Source organism: Pistacia vera, unplaced genomic scaffold (assembly GCF_008641045.1).
Source record: "Pistacia vera cultivar Batoury unplaced genomic scaffold, PisVer_v2 Contig467, whole genome shotgun sequence".
NCBI lineage: Eukaryota > Viridiplantae > Streptophyta > Magnoliopsida > Sapindales > Anacardiaceae > Pistacia > Pistacia vera.
The window spans coordinates 710,351-728,046 of NW_022196298.1; the positions used below are offsets into that span (position 1 = coordinate 710,351).

Genomic DNA, 17,696 nt, shown 5'->3' on the forward strand with positions numbered 1-17,696 from the left:
TTAATTTAATAAAAGATTATTTTAAATTTACTAATCTTAAATATATATATATATAACAATGGTATAGTCTTTGAAATTAATCACGGACTTCATAGTTATTGGATTTCAACAACTTGGGCTCGTCAGTATGTGATCTTGTGATCCTAAATTAGTTTCACCTTATCTATATGTATAGATTATACATGATAACTTGGCAGCACTATGTCAACTTACTGATTTTATGAATAAAATGGAAAATAGAATCACCTTTTAAAATTATAACAATATCCTTTTTTTCTCCCTAGATCTCCAACGTGCACTCATGTTTCTTTAAGCACATAGTAATTGACTAAATGGCACTCCCTTTTGGATTTTATAATACATGAAACCATGCTCACTACGCGTACATCCTTTGAATCTGTACTGTACACGTCATACTGGACCCATTCGGTGTGTCCTTTTGAGAAAACGGATGGTCATTATTGAAGCTGAGATTAACTCATGTGCATTGAGGTGTGCACGTCATAGTTTAATATTATCCAATAATTGTTAATTTGTTCCCCCTCAGTATATATATCCACCGGCTGTCCCTTCAAGTCCAATCACTGCTTGCTAACTTAGTAGAGAAAATGGGAACGAAGTTCTCAGTTCTTCTTTTGCTCTTCATTCTTTTTCCACTTGCTTTAGCCCAATTAAAGGTTGGTTTTTACAACTCTACTTGTCCAAGAGCTGAATCAATCATTGGCCAAATAGTCGCTAAGCGATTCAATACAACTGCTTCAGTAACGGCTGCCCTCCTTCGCATGCATTTTCACGATTGCTTTGTTAGAGTAAGTCATTAATTATGTCTCAAAACACTGGAATATCCTTCACAATTATCTACTGGCTCTATTTATGTATTCCCTATATATGATTGCTTAGGACTAAATTTATTCACTTCTTTTAGAAAGTATTAAAAAAATATATATAAAAAATGATCAAGAATACCTTAAAAATATCAAACAGTCTCTTCTAAAATACTTTTAATGAAGCAGATGAATCTGAAAAAAATGAATGAGTTAATACTAAAAGATCTGAAGGGAAAAATGAAACAAACCCTTTATCTATTTGCATGTATTTGTACTAATCCTGAGCAGCCTCCGGTCACAACTTATGGTTCTGCAAAATGCATATTGGATCCTTTTTTAGCTAATTTACACTTATGTGTTTCCTTTTTTAGGGTTGCGACGCATCAATTCTTATAGACTCAACTAATACAACGCAATCAGAGAAAGACGCAGGTGCCAACCAGACTGTCCGAGAATTCGAGCTCATTGACGAGGCCAAGGTCGCCCTAGAGAAGGAATGTCCTTCAACCGTCTCATGCGCAGATATCATAACTCTCGCAACTCGCGATGCAGTGGCTCTTTCCAAAGGACCATTTTACGCCGTTCCTACAGGAAGGCGCGACGGTCTTGTATCAAATCCTGATGAAGTTTTCTTACCAGGCCCAACTATAAGTGTTTCTGATGCAATCAATGTTTTTGCTGCCAAAAAATTAACTGTAAATAATATGGTAGCCCTTTTGGGAGGCCATACTGTTGGTGTTGCTCATTGTAGCTTTTTCGAAGATCGCCTTTCCAATTTTCAGGGAACTAATGCTCCTGATCCAACGATGGACCCTGCTTTGGTTGCCGAGCTCAAGAGGATTTGCAGCGGTAACAATGACCCGACTGCATTTTTGGACCAAGGCACACCCTTTGTTTTAGATAATCAATTCTACAATCAGACCCTTTTCAAGAGAGGAGTTATGCAGATTGACCAGCGACTTGCTTCGGATAAATCTACTTCTGGAATTGTTTCTGGTTTTGCATCAAATAATGCTGCATTTAGGTTGAGATTTGCAGAGGCTATGGTTAAAATGGGGAGCATCGAAGTTCTTGTTGGAAATAATGGACAAATTAGGCAAAATTGTCGAGTTGTCAACCAGGGCAAACCACTAAGTTCAGGAAATCTGGGACAAGGGAAGCCGAAGAAACCAGTCGATCAGCCCAAACCCAAGAAACAAAAATCGAAGACTAAAAGGCAGAAGCCCAAGTCTAAAAAGAATCCAAAAAATGGGAAAAAGTAAAACGAACCAGGGCATTTTAAATATTTTTGGCAAGGTCTAATGAGATTTAAGAAGTTATTGTGGTTTTATTTTTAGAATGAAAATTATTAATATGGTGTTAAGCAATTTGTTTATTTATTTTGTGCTCTAGTTGGAATTGATTTATTAGTGCATTTTCGTTGAATATATGACCTGGAGTCTGTCTTTTCTTCGTTGTTCTCTTTTGTTCTCTCTCTACAAAGTGAAATTCCTTTCTCTCACTATTTCCCATCTTCTTTCAATCTCTTTAACAGTGGAACTTTACCTATAATAAAAAATTAAAACGTTTAATAAAGAAATTTTCTTATGTAATAAGAAAAATGTTACTTTTTGATTTAACTCATAAACAAAAAAATTATCTACTTAGATAGGATCAGGTTTCTTCATACTACCAGCCCCTTTAATTGCCGTTCTTTGATAAACAACATTTTCTAAGTCACATTAATCTCGTATATATTATGTTTCTCTCATGTAAACTAATCTCATATATTATGTCGGGATAGAGGGATTTAACTTTTTGATTCTATTTATAAGTCGTTCATCTTTATTGTTGATACATAAATCTACACCAACCAAAGTGATCTGATCAACCTTAGCGGGATCGGAACTTGTGTGTATGTGATTACGGATAATAAGCTATGAGCAAGTAATGAATGCAATAAAGTAAATAGCAAAGAGATTTTTAAAGTGGTTCGGCAAGGTAAACTCTTGAGCCTACGTCTATTGTTCTTATATTTGCTTTGAGAGCTTATAGTAAGAGTTCTATGAAAAATTTCTAACCCCTTTTTCATCATTTGAGGGGATTTATATACAATGTTTGTACAAAGAAAAGAGTGAAAATAAAGGGATTACAATTGATTTGACATGCAACTCCGATATTCTCGCGATTGGGCGCTGTGATTGCACAAAGATGGCTGTTAATCTAATCATTCCCATAATATTTGGGATTTGAAGTTATTTGGGAATCGATTGAGTAATCATTCGGATTGTTGGCGACTAGCTTGTGTTGGGTCGAGCTATATGTTGACGAGCTATATGGCGATAAACATATGCTAGGTCGGACAACCGGTAGAGTCAGACTGATTTTGGGTCGAGCTAATTCCTTGCAACTCACCAAGCTTGGTGGAAAAATCACAAATAACATTTGCCCCCTAGTGTTCGATGCTCGTTTTCGAGCTTCGAAGACTATCACTTGATTTGATACCGAGCTCGGTGTTGTTAGTATGTCACCGAATGCAGGCTCAATCGAGCTCCAAGGGGCGGCCTTATGCCCGGTCGACGTACTTTACACTTGAATCTTCTATCTTCCGTGATACTTGATAAACTCAGAATATGAAAAGTTAGGACAATTATGTAAATTCCATGCAGTCATGTCGCATTAAATGCGGCAGCCTTTGGCAGACATGTTTCGTCACACGAGGGCGACTACAACTGTCCACGTGCGGAGTTGAGGCGATGTGTGGCTACAGTTATCATTATAATAATCTGACGGTTTGTCGCCTCTCACGGATGGATGACACGTGGCCACGTCTAAGGACTGAGATTGCTCGATGAATAAAGGGTCGAAATTCACTGTAGATCGACGGTCACGATTGAACCTCGCCCTTTCATCTCCCATGCAAGTCACTATAAAAGTTGGTGAAGTCCTCAATGACTCATTCAATCTACAAAAATCTTTTAACGTCTTTGCTCACTCTGTTGATGCTTCATTGTCATCATGACGCTCTTTCCGACGAGTTTTTACACTTCTCTTGTTCCGGTAAGGTTTCTTTTCCCTCTCTTTATCTGCTTTTCTAATTTTAGCTTCAAAGGGTGGCAATTCTTGTGGCCACATTGAGTGTTCTAGGGCTTTAGTAGCATTTTTGGTGTGTCTCCGACGGTCTTGGGTTTAAGGAGGGTTTATCATGGTGGTCGTCAAAACCCTGGGTAGGTCGCGCGCGTTTGTCGTGTGGCACGAGCTATCTTGGGTGCTTGAACTACAAGCAAGTGTGAATTGGTCGCCGAGTTTTTCGAGCTCTAACACATGTTCACTTCTGTTTCAGGTTTCTAGAAACGAGCTATAATTATGTCTTCTTCCAATAGTCACACAATTGATTGCATGTTTAACTCATCTGCGGGCTCAACAGTCCTTGGGGATATAACCCCCGAGGTCTCTAAGGAAGTTATCACGCGAAGCTCGGACCCCAACGCGATGGGCTCTTCCGATTGTTCTTCAATTCAGTTGGCTCAATCCAAGCGGTCTCAAGTTCACAGGCTGCAAAGGGAACCACAATCCTCGATTACCATCAGGAATTTGGAGTGCATAAGAGAGGTTTATGCATCGTAGATTAATTTGATGGTTCCGAGGGACTCTTCTCAGAGGAATCCCCTGCTTGGGTGGGTGGCGATCTCTAAGACTCTCTTGAGATGCGAGGTATCTATTCCCTCTCATTATTTTACCGACAACGTTCTGAGGCGGTTTGACATCGTTCCCCTCCAGCTGTCTACAAATTCGTATGTCATTATCATTGGTCTGTACATAGTGTACATGCTTGCTAAATTGGGCGAGCCATCCGTCGAGGAGCTCGTCCATCTGTATAGGCTCAAGAAAGGGCAAGACTAGACGTACTACTTTTCCAAGGCGAGGATGGTACATTTCAACGGGTTGGTTGGTGTCCCGAAGAAGGTCTCGCATTGGGAATCCTAATTTTTCTTCTATGAAGCTTGGGAGACCTTCATTTTCACTTTGGAAGCAAGTAAGACTTCGATTTCCCATGTGTATGAGGATCCCTTTCGAGCTTTGTGTTCTAGCTAACTGAGTTGCTTTGTTTTGTAGTTAACATCGAGCAGAACTATCTCCCTACCGCAAGCTTGTAGAGGCTTTAGCATTTTAATGACCTTCCCGATAGACAGCGTAAAATTAATGAGATCATCATGCTTCCTCACTTGAGGGCATACGACTTATGTTAAGGCGACACCAAGTTTCTTACCATTCTTGAAAAAGGTTAAGTTATTGTTTACTCGCGCTTAGTTCTCCTGCGCAGATAGGTCACTCACCATTTGCTTCTCTTTTTTGCAGAAATGTAGGTCGAAAAACCAAAAGGCTTTAAGAAGAAAGTGGCAACTTCGGTGGCTGCTAAGAAGACATCAGTTGCTTTGGCGATGAAGCAGCCCGCTGACATTACCGACGTGAAGCGCGGTGGGGGCGAGCTTGGGGATGGCTCAAGTGCGAAGAAGCCCACGATTGCCTCGAAGGCAGTTGGTGGGAGAAATGCCCCCGAGCTTTAAAAAGGGTTGGTAAAAAAGACACCTGAGTTGACCGGAGGCTTGGGGAAACAAAAGGCACCCAAACAGCATGACGGCTTAAGTAAGAAGAAATCGATCGAGCCTCTAGGGGGCTCGGGTAAGCAAAAGGTGGTCAAGTAGTAGGGTGGCTCAGGCAAGGAGGTCGCCGGGCAAGTTGGCTACCTAAAGAAATCAGTGGCCAAGAATTTGGCCATCACTATCTTGATCTTGGGCTCTACCCCTAGAGTCACGGGGAGGTCGATCATCCCTTTAGGAACTAGGCTATCCCTAGTAAATTCATAGAGTGGCGAAGGGCATGCCCTTAGGTCTCTCTCTGTGAAACTCATTCCTCGGAGAGCTCCTAAGAAAATCATGTTCGCCGCACTCCCATTATCTACCATTACCCTCAGCACTCTAGCATTGCCAATTCTGGCTGTTATTACGATCGCGTCATGATTGTGGTGAGGGGATTCTTCGCATTTCTTGACTGTGAATCCTATTACCTCGTTTTCTTGCCTAGGCCGCTCGGGCGGCTTCCATTCACAACTCATTATCTAGGGGACCGAATCTATTTTGGCCTCACGAGCACGCCTTAAGTTGTTTGCTATGTTGGGCCCCCTATAGATCATACCTACCAGGACCTCATTGTTGGCATTTGCCAAGGCTTGTTGGACCTGGTTTTGGACCTGATTGTTTTGCTCACTAGCTCCGTCACGAGCTGATGCCTCCTTGATGAATTCCTTTAGGTGGCCCATTCGTATCAGGTCTTCGATGGCATATATTAAAGCCCGACACTCGTTGGTGTTATGCCTATTGTCTTGGTTGTATCAGCAATATTTTTATTGATCTTTTCTACTTGGAGCCCCCCTCATCCTTTCTGGAGATGGCAATCTTTTTGCCTTACGGAAGACTTCATAGATTTGAGCTATGTCTCGCATAAGGGGGGTATATTCTGCATACCGTGGGAAGGGTTGCTTGTCCCCAAGGTTATATGTTCTTTGTCTTTTTTGGGACTTGTTGCAGTCCTTATCATTGCGGTTTTGGCCCCCACACTTGTCTGATGGGCAATCTTGTCGCCTGTTCGGGGCTCCTCACGTCGAGCTTCTAGCCAATGCTGCCAGCGAGCTTTCTACTCCATGGTGTTTTGCAGCCATTTCATAAAACTTGGCCAGGCTCACGTGATCTTTATTTTGAAGCTCTTTCCATAGCTCTGTGTTCGGCCTGATGCTTGCAATCAGCAAAATTTGGATGGACTCTTCGGGCGTATCTACAACCTTTGCTTGCTTGTTCTAGAACCTCGTTAAATAAAAGGTCAGTGTTTCGTCTCTCTCCTGACGAATGTTGCTCAAGTAGCTGAGCGGCTTTGCGAACTGTCTCCTCACTTGAAACTACTGGAAGTATAACGAGGATAACTGTTGCCAAGAATTAATGGAGTTCACCTTAAGTCTCTTATACCACCTCTTGGCATCTTCTACCAATGTGACCGCGAAGCAGCGACATTTCGCTAGGTCACAGACTTGATGTAGCTCCATCAGGTCATTAAAATTGTCAAGGTGGTCTCTAGGGTCTCCTCTCCCATCGAACTTACTTTCTGGCACCCTGAATCCCTATGGAAGTGGGGCTTGGGAAACCTCCTCCATGAAGGGGAACTCCCCATTTCTTCCACCATGCCATTTTGGCGGGCCCTTAGATCGTCAAACATTTTTTGCATGCGATCCAAATCTTTATTGTGGTTGCCTTAGCTGGCTCTGTTCAGCCTTATTTCGAGCAAGTGTGTTCGCAAGTCTGTGGCTTGCGAAGCCTGGTGTGCTGTCGTAGGCAACCAAGATTAAAAACCTTCATAACCTAACTACTGAACTGTAAATAGGGTAAGCAAGGGTCGATCCCACGAAGAGTGTCTAGCCGAATTTTTGATGATGTGAATAAGGCTGGGGGGTTTTGAGTAAAATAGAAAACAATCTTAGCCAAAAACAAAAACAAAAACAATTCAATTCGAAATCAATTAATATAACGAAACTTGGTCTCCGTTAACATCCACCATCAGAATCTTACAACTGATCATTGATGCAAAAGTAGATCAATTCTTACTTTGAATATTCACCGTTGGAACTATTTTCCTATCTCTTCTTAATTGTAATTAATTAGGAAACAAACGATCTTAATTAATCTTACCATTAAACAACCCTAAACAAGCACTAAAGATTTAATCTAATGGCAGCCTTAAGAATTAGAGAGATCGATGAAGCTAAACAACACAAACTCAAGCGGTTGTATTTAATTTAGTCGAGTGTTCCTCTTAAGATTACTAATTCTTGACGCAGCAAATTAATAACCCTAATTGCTTCACAAGTTAGAGGGATCAAACAATTACGAATTTGATATCTAACTTAGCAGTAGATTGTAACAAATAATAACCTAGTAGGCCTCCTAGCAATTAAATGAAACAATCATGAAAATAAGCATAGAAGAACATCCAATACTCAAAGCATAAAATTGAACACTGAAATAAAAATTATTGATTCCAAGGCCTCCGTTTCCTTCGACCAAGTTAAAAAATTAGCCTCTCATGGCCATCACGAAAATTCCCAAGGAAAAGTTACAGAGAAGACCAGAGAGAGGTGTGTGTCCCCCAAACCTAATCTGATCCCTCTTTTAAAAATATCTAAATTCTAATTCTAATTCTACCCAATCTCCTCAAAATATTCTAATATCCTAAAGTAACATTTATCCTAATCTGATTAATTGGAAATAAAATAATAAAGTCCTAAAATAAAATAGGAAAGTGGTGTTTTCCAGCTGTAATTTGCGTGCAACAGGTCTTCAAAACTTCTTGTAATAATCTGCCTATTTGAATTGCATGACAAGGCGGAATGTTCCAGAACGTCGGCAATGCAGGTGCGTCAACTTCAAGCTCGATTACAACCTTGATGCAGCGAGTATCTCTCCAAACTCAAAACATGAAAGTTGTAGATCTCTTTCTTAGCGTTCCACAGAATTTTGAATCATCTCAATCGGAGCTCGGATGAGAGAGTTATGCCCAGATTACGAAACAATGTCGAAACTGTCCGAATTCACTTAATTAGTTCCGTTTTGCAATTAACGCTTCCATTTGCATCCTAAATCAAAATAGAATAATAATGAGTATATTTAGGCAGCAAATAAGTATAAAATACTAGACATTAAGGGGGGTAAATATGACATTTTGCATTCTCATCAAAGCCCCTCCGTTATGCACATTGATGCGTGAAGTTGAGTCATGATAGCTAGGTTGATAAGTGTTATCATGCTCATCGGTGCGTTGCTCATGATATCGGTTATAACCGAAACGTTGGTTATTGCTAGACAGGCACACGTGACTCGCCTTGCGAGCTTTCAAGGATCGAGCTTGTTTTGGGCGTGGGTTGAGATTGGCACGCTGATGCTGGGGATATTATTGAGCATCTCAAGGGTGACCGTTGCCTTCACCTTCACCCAGTGGTTGCTTCCTTAGCCGCCTTCCAAAGTTAGTTTGCTCGTGGGACTCACGCTCGTGAGCAGAGTGTAGTTTGTGATGTCTGAGTTATTGGTCGCCTCTTGGCTCTGATGAACCAGACTAGCCACCTGCTAAATTCATATATGTTGGGGAGGCACCAGTGAAGCATGGCTGGTCGAGGTTTTGGGCAATTGGTTGCTGATTTCTCAGCTCAACCATGTTTTGTTGCACTACTTATGCAACCATTGTTCTAATCATCTCTACCAGTTGATCATTTTTAGGGTTCGACGTCCCTACCCCCTAGTTATTTGTGACGTGCTGAGTTGGCGGCACATGTGGTCGACGTCCAACGACATCCTGTTACACCTCTGAATGAGCGGTTTCCATATTTTTGTGGTTTCCAATGGTGGTCTTCGATCTGGTATGCACCATTGTGAGCCTGGATTGAGTAGGTTTCTATGGCTGTTCATTGAAATTTTTGAGACATATGCGGGGCCCTTCCTTCTAGCACCAAAATGTTGATACAAAAATCTGCACCAACCAGAGTGATCCGATCAACCTTGGCGGGATCGAAATTGGTGTGTACGTGATTACGGATAATCAGCTATGAACAAGTAATGAATGCAATAAAGTAAATAGCAAAGAGATTTTTAAAGTGGTTCGGTGAGGTAAACTCTTGAGCCTATGTCCACTATTCTTGTATTTGTTGTGAAAGCTTACAATAAGAGTTCTATGGAACATTTCTCACCCCTTTCTCATCATTTGAAGGGGTTTATATACAATGTTTGTACAAAGGAAAGAACGAAAATAAAGGGATTACAATTGGTTTGAAATGCAACTCCAGTATTCTCATGATTGGGCACTGTGACTGCGCAGAGATGACATTAATCTAATCATTCCTGTAATATCTGGGATCTGAAGTTATCTGGGAATTGATTGAATGATCATTCGGATTGTTTGCGACTAGCTTGTGTTGGGTCGAGCTATATGTCGACAAGTTTATGCTGGGTCAAACAACCGGTAAAGTCAGACTAATCTAGGTCGAGCTAATACCTCGCAACTCACCGAGCTTGGTGGAAAAATCACACACAACATTTATATATCCCCATTGTTTTTATGTCAAAGCATCAAGTGTCTAGCCACCCCATTACCCATTTCAAATTATTTAAATAAAATTGTTTTTAATTTGGAAAGTAAAGTGTAATTTTTTTTTAGAAATGGCGTGATTATAATATAAAGCATATACTTCATCTAATTACTTCTTTCTTCTCCTTATCACAAGGTTCACCTCTTACCAATTGTTAGAATTGAGAGGGAAAGCGAGGCAATTGAAGAGAGCTGGAGTATGCTCAAGAGATATCCTTGAGAGGGCAAGAGAGATAACTTAAAGGGTCAGATCTAAGTATGCCTGAAAGATATCTGAGGGGAATTCAATTTAATTATATTGAACTCTATTGAATTGTATGAATTATAAGTGAATACATTGCCTATTTATACAAAAAAAATGTAACAACAAATACTTGAAATATAATCTAGTCATAAAACCATAATCACATAAAATCATGAAAGTGAAAGGAAACTAACTATTGACATTCAAAGGAAATATCAACATTCCATAAAATGAAAGGAAACATCATAATTTGTACCTTTAGGTCTTCTAACAGTCCAAGAATCTAGGTGATCTCACACGTGATTTTTGCCATGGCTCTATATTCAGCCTCTACTGATGAAAGTGAGATTGTTGACTGCTTTTTTGTTTTCCAAGAGATGAGAGATCCTTTTAACACAAAAACTGGTGAGTGATTTTCTCGTTGTAAGACATGTTCCCCAATCTAAGTCATAGTAAGCTGTAAACTCCAAACTCTTATCTCGAGGCAAGAGAAGTCTAAGTCCAAGACACCTTTTCAAGTATTTTATAACTTTTACTATTGCATCCACGTGGGACTATTTTGGTTTGTGCATGAATTGATTGAAAATGTGTACTGCATAGCTTATATCTGGTCATGTCATTGTCAGATAGATCAGATGACCCACAAGTCTTTCGTAATGTGAAGGATCCTTAAGAAGTGGATCTGTCTCTAAGGATGATATCCTTTTATCATATTCTGGAGTAGTAAGTTTGTTGTTTTTTTTCAATAGGAATGGCACTTGATTTACAACCTGACAATCCAAAATCTGATATGAGCTCCAAAACATATTTTCGTTGACTAAGAGATATTCTAGTTGGAGATCTTGCAATTTCTATTCCTAGAAAATATTTTGGTTGTCCTAATTCTTTAATACGAAAATGACTGTTGAGATGCTCTTTTAAAGTCTTGATGACCCCTTCATCATTTCCTGTAATTAGGATATCATTGATATAAATGACTAGAGCAATGACGGATTTACCTCGATGCCAAGAGAAAAATGCATAATCATGCTTGGACTGAATAAAACCTATGCTTGTGAGTGCCTCGATGAATTTTTCATTCCATTGGTGAGATGCTTGTTTTAGGCCATATAAAGATTTTTGTAGACACCGTATTCTCCCCTTGTCTATGAATCCCCAATGGTAAATTCATGTAAATATCCTCATGAAGGTCTCCATGTAAAAAAGGCACTATGAACATCCATCTGGTGTAAGGACCAGTCTTGAGTGGAAGCAACTGAAAGTAGAGCTCGAATAGTGACATGCTTGGCAATAGGAGAAAAGGTCTCCTGATAATCAAACCCCTCACGTTGTGTGAAGCCCTTAGGAACCAGATGGGCTTTGTAGCGTTCAATTGAACCATTAGCACAATATTTGATCTTGTACACCCACTTGCATCCAATTGGTTTCCGTTGAGTAGGACAAGTCACTATATTCTAGGTATGACTTTGTGCAAGTGCATTAAGTTCATCAGCTTGATGCCAATGAGACTATCAGACAGCTTTAGAGTAACTGGGAGGTTCTCAATCAGTAGATATTTGATTCATACAAACATAATATGTTATCCATATAGATGGTCGAGTAGGACGAGAGGACTGTTTTTGGGGAACCGGCTTTATAGGCATATCAAGGGACCTTGTAGGAGATGTAGATGAGGTTTCATCAGACTCAAAAGATTTTGTTGGAATTGTATCAAAATGAGGATCAACAATGATTGGTGGAGGACCAGAGTTTGTTGGTAGTGTACTGGTGTCGATGACAGGTAGCATGATAAATTGAGAGGTTGATAAATAATCATCTAGAAAATTAGGCAAATGCTGAGAGAGTAAACTTCGGTCTTCACTAATGTCTTTAAAGGGAAAGTTGTCTTCAGGAAAGATAACGTCTAAAGAAACAAAGAAACTGTTCTCAACTGGATCATACAAATGATAGCCCTTATGGAGTATGGGATAACCCATAAAAATACATCGAGTGGCTTGAAGGCCAAACTTGTAATGTGGACCAACAACAAGAGAGTAACAAAGGCAGCAAAAACAAGAAGGTGGCTAATGGTAGGTGGTTTCCCAAATAAAATGTCATAGGGTGTCTTGCCATTTAGCACTTGGTTTGGCATGCGATTAATCAGATAAGTAGCTATGACCACACACTCACCCCCAAAACCTACATGTATATTGATTTGGTATTTAAAGGCATGAGCTACTTCTATCAGGTGATGGTATTTTTGTTCTACTACACCATTTTCTTGTGGAGTATAGACATAAGAACTCTCGTGGAGAATTTAAAGAGATGAACAGTGAAAATTAAAGAAATCTCGAGCATTGTCAGTTCGAACATGTTGAATTGATGAGTGAAATTGAGTTTTTACCATGGACAATTTTTTTTTTTTTTTTTTTGGATATAGATAAGTGTTTGAGTTTTGGATTGTATGAGGAAGACCAACGTCACATGAGAGAAATCATCTACAATGGTGAGGAAAAATCTGGATCCATCATGATTAAGGGTGTGATAAGGATCCCAAATGTCAAGGTGGATCAAGGCAAATGGATATGCAGTAGTGGTAGTGCTATTTGGAAAAGTAGTAAGTGACTGTTTTGCATGAGGAAAAATTGGACACCGAGGTTGAGGAATTGAGGCATTTTGACTGAATCTTTGATGGAAAATAAAGGAATTTTTATTAATATTTGTATTGCAATGAGAAGTTTTATTTGTAAGACAAGAAGGTGACATATGAAATTCCTTAAAAACAAATATCAGTTGTTTAGTAGTACAAATCATGATGGACCTTACCCAAACCCATTAGTTTCCCAATTGTAGGGACTTGAAATTCACACCAAGTAGGAAGGAATTTTAATATGCAATTTTTATCTATTGATAAGAGCTTGAAAATACGCATGTACTTAGTGGTTTATAAGAATTACTTATGGGAAATTTGGTTTAATTTATTTAATCTATGTTTTGAGTGTCTTTTATGGGATCACAGGTATGTTTTGAGTGTTTTCAGGTTATAAGTTCTTAAAGATGACATTCAGATGAATATTATATTGAGGATGGAATGTGGGACAACAAGAATCAAATGGTTCGTGATTCGGAACTGAAACGAAGAAGTTATAGCGATTTGAAGTTAAAGTGAAAATCTTGGAAAACGTTCCAGTTTGAACATGTGTTAGTAATTTGACAATAACTTGAGCTCTAGATTTTGGATTGAGACTATTCTTAGACCGTTGGAAATCTTATTCAAACGGCTACAATTCTTATCTTTACCACTTGGCCAGATTCAAGCGTTATCATGCTCAAAAATCACCTCTTTTCAAGATTGCAAGTTTTGGGGTAGAATCAACTATGTCTAGGCACAGTGCTGTGGCACAACTGCGAATCTGGAATTTTCTACATTAAAGTTATGACATGTGTTTCCTGTTTTAAGAGTTCTAAAATGATTAGGATAGTGGCAATCATAATCCTAAAACCCTAGGAGTATAAATATAAGTCTTTAGCTGATATTTGGGGGAGATTAGAAAAGAGAGAAGTTTAGCCGCTCTTTGGAGATTGCAAATTCTTGCAATTTTGGGTCACCAACTGGAGAAGTTTTTCTGTTCTTTCTTATACTCATTTTTATGAATACAATGGTTGCTTTTTTTATTTTATTGAAAGGATGAAATAATTTTATTTTATGGGGCTAAGATGTAGCCCAATTTTATGAATATGCATTGAATGATTTGTTGCTAATTTTTATTAAGTTTTGTTCTAAGTTTTATTATTGCACTTAAAGCTTTCAATTCTCAAGGGCCCTAGAGTTGAATGATTTTATGGGTTAGGTTGAGATCCAGAGATGAAACCTAATTAGTCTAAGGCAATAAAACCATAGATTGAGTGAACGCTAGAGATAGGTTACCACAATCTGTGAGGCTCTGGTAAATTCCATAGAACTTAATGATCTCCAATTGCTTAAATCTGATTAGAGATAATTCAGGTTAGTAATTAGGAGTTAATTTGTTAATTGTTCGAGAGAAAGTTAGCGAAATATTAGGGAGTTTGGCCTTTAGAATAAGCTTAATTGGGTTAACAATAATTGTCAATGCATAGGATTGAATTGGTGTGAAATCTATGTCCTAGGTTTAGTCATATTAATTTCCTACCAAAGTATTAATAAAATTCCATTTTTTGTTGGTTTCTAGTTTGTTTTAATTTTCATTGAATCATTCTAAAAATCTGATTAATCAAATAGCAATAAGATTGGTTAGTTTACTTGAGCTTTATTACTTGCATGATTCCGTACACTTGCGGATTTCACAACAATTTTTTGGCTACGTTTCCGGGGAATTTTTTTTTTTTTTTTATCAATATTAATACGAGCTATTTAGTTGATAATTTGATTTGTTTTATTTTTGTTTTTTTAAATTTTATTTTGTAGTTGGTTTTTAGATCCTGGAGAGTTTACGTTCTAAGGGTGCTGATCTTGATCCTTACGATTATGAAATCGAGAGAACAATAAGGGAGTTGGGAAAAGTAAGGAGGCAAGCTAGCACAAAAGAATCTAATTCAATGGCTGATTCGACAACAGGAGATAATCATGGAAATAATGAGGAGGAAGTCCATGGGAATGATGTAGAAAAGGGTAATGTGGCTGGTGGAGCAGTGGTTATCTGAAGAACGTTGAAAGACTACTCTAGTCCTACTATTAAAGGGTGTTATTCTAGAATTAGGAGACCACTAGTTCAAGCAAATAATTTCGAGATAAAGCTAGCCATCATTCATATGATCCAACATTCGGTACAATTTGCAAGGTTGCCTAGCGATGATCCTAATTTGCATATTGCAAATTTTCTGGAGCTATGTGACACATTCAAACACAATAAAGTATCCGACGATGCAATTAGGCTAAGGCTTTTCCCATTCTCTCTTCGGGATAAAGCTACGGCATGGTTAATTTCTCTACCGCCCGGAAGCATCAGTACTTGGAATGAGTTAGTCCAAGCGTTCCTTGTGAAATATTTCTCACTAGTAAAATCGGCCAAGATGAGGAGTGACATCAGAAATTTTTTCTAGCAAGATATGGAGTCACTTTATGAAGCTTGGGAGAGATATAAGGATCTTTTACGGAGGTGTCCTCACCATGGGTTACCAATATGGTTGCAAGTGCAAACATTTTACAATGGGTTAATGCCAAATATACAAGCCATGGTAGATGTTGCAAGTGGGGGAGCCTTGAATAACAAAATATCGGAGGAAGCCTATAACCTGATTGAAGTGATGGCAAACAATAACTACATGAGGCCTTTGGAGATAAATTCAATAAGGAAATCAACAGAAGTGCACAAAGTTGATGGCTACATCGCGTTGGCTGTTCAACTTTCAGCCATCCAAAAGCAATTGGGAGTTTCTCTAAAGGTAAATGCTATTGAATCGTCTTCTCTAACTTGTGAACTTTGTGCAAGAAATCATTTGTACAAGGACTGTCAAGAAAGGAATCCATTTGCTCAACCAAAACAAGCTAAATATGTCAACAATTTTCAACGAGGGCAAGGGAATTCGTATTCTAGCACATACACTCCAGCATGGCGAAATCATCCAAACTTTTCGTGGAGTAACAACAATGAGCACAAACCACCATCGAGCTTCCAACCTGAAGAGAAGAAATATAATATGGAAAGTGTGCTCACCAAATTCATGGAGGAGTCGGGCAAAAGATTTGACAAGAATGAAGCTCAACTTTAAAAGTATGAAGTTTTGTTGCAAAATCAATCTGCTTCCATAAGAAATCTTGAAACTCAAATTGGGCAAATTCATAATATCTTAGCACGAAGAGTTCAAGGAACATTGCCACGATTTATGTTGCTTCTAAGTTCACATGCAAGGATTATAAATCGGACACCCTAATCTGCAGAATATACCTTCTCAGGCTATATTCTGCTACTTATCCCTACTAAGCTTCCACACCCTACAAATTGAAGGTTAATAGTTCCAAGTCCATTAAGCTAAGTGGAATCCTAAATTGATTTCATGGATCTCCTAACCTATCTCTAGCGTTCAATCAATCAATGGTATTTACTCTAAGAAGCTAATACATGAATCACTTCTCAGTCTCATATCCAAGCAATAGAATGTGAAAGCAACATCAATTTTAGATTAGACATTAAAATCCCAATTACATCAAAACCCTAACCCAAAAGGGAGTTAGTTCATACTAAAAATAAAGCAAATCCTAAGAAAAACTATAAAAATAGAGTTCAACATGCTGGAAAAACAGAAAAAGAATAAAATCCTCCCTATTTGATGAACCCAAAGGCTTCCAATCTTCAATTTCTCTCATTTTCCTCCAAACAATGTCGAACCCCTTTAAAAATGAACAAGTCCCACTTAAATAGTCGACCCTAAAACCCTAAGACTCATCCAATACAATTAAAATGCACAGTTTTAATAAACTGAAAATTTGCAGTTTTTGCCGCGACGAAATTGAGTTGGATTTTATTGAACTATCTGACCTGAGACTTTCTCACTGCGGCAAACTTTTCTGAACTTTTCTGAAATTATGAAACTGCCCTCCACTTGCTTCTTTGCTTGAATCTTCAATCTTAGAGATCCCCAATAGGAACAAGCTTCATAGTGCTTCCAATTCAAATCAGAATTTTCCCGATTTCTGAAATTCGCTTGATTCTGGGTTCGGAAACTCAATTCCGCTTAGTTTTGCTCTAACTGCACGTTTTGGCCTAAAACGTAAAATATATGAAATTAAGTTGGAATGCAGGCACAAATTTAAGAAGAAGTATCCAAAATCCAGCCAAAAAGCATAGATAAAACAGTATAATCCTAGGATTATCACAAGTCTTTACCAACTACAAGTTCGTTATATCATTCTCGATCAGAATTATGTCATCGACATACAACACTAGGAATGCCACTGCGCTCCTACTCACTTTCTTGTAAACACAAGGCTCATCTTCGTTCTTGATAAAACCAAATTCTTTTACAGCTTCATCAAAAATGAATATTCCAACTCCTTGAAGCTTGCTTGAGTCCATAAATGGACCTTTGCAACTTGCATACCTTCTCCGCTTGCCCATCAAGAACGAAACCATCGGGTGGTGTCATATACACATCCTCTTCAAGGTTTCCATTCAGGAAAGTTGTTTTGACATCTATTTGCCAAATTTCATAGTCATGATATGCAGCAATCACAAGCATAATATGGATGGACTTAATCATGGCAATCGGCGAAAAGATTTCTTCAAAGTCAATACCATGAATTTGTTTGAAACCTTTGGCAACTAGTCATGCCTTATAAATATGCACCTTGCCATCCATGTCAATCTTCTTCTTGAAGACCTATTTGCACCCTACGGGTTTTACCCCTTCAAGTGGTTCCACTAGAGACCATACTTGGTTCCGGTACATGGAGTCCATCTCTGATTTCATGGCTTCGAGTCATTTAATAGAATCTGGATCCGATA

The 17,696-nt window shown here is 38.7% G+C and overlaps 1 protein-coding gene across 1 annotated transcript; it reads left to right on the plus strand.

Moving 5' to 3' along the window:
- The first annotated feature begins 608 nt into the window (after positions 1–608).
- LOC116145811 (peroxidase 57-like) lies at positions 609–2,147 on the plus strand. The gene is made up of 2 exons (XM_031431250.1): positions 609–809; positions 1,199–2,147. The coding sequence occupies exons 1-2, from the start codon at positions 609–611 to the stop codon at positions 2,087–2,089; spliced, it is 1,092 nt and encodes a 363-aa protein (XP_031287110.1). The 3' UTR covers positions 2,090–2,147.
- The last annotated feature ends 15,549 nt before the right edge of the window (positions 2,148–17,696 follow it).

Coding starts and splice junctions, on each gene's coding strand:
- LOC116145811 (XM_031431250.1), top strand. CDS start 609: ATGGGAACGAAGTTCTCAGTTCTTCTTTTGCTCTTCATTCTTTTTCCA. Junction 810..1,198: donor TTCACGATTGCTTTGTTAGA/GTAAGTCATTAA, acceptor TTCCTTTTTTAG/GGTTGCGACGCATCAATTCT.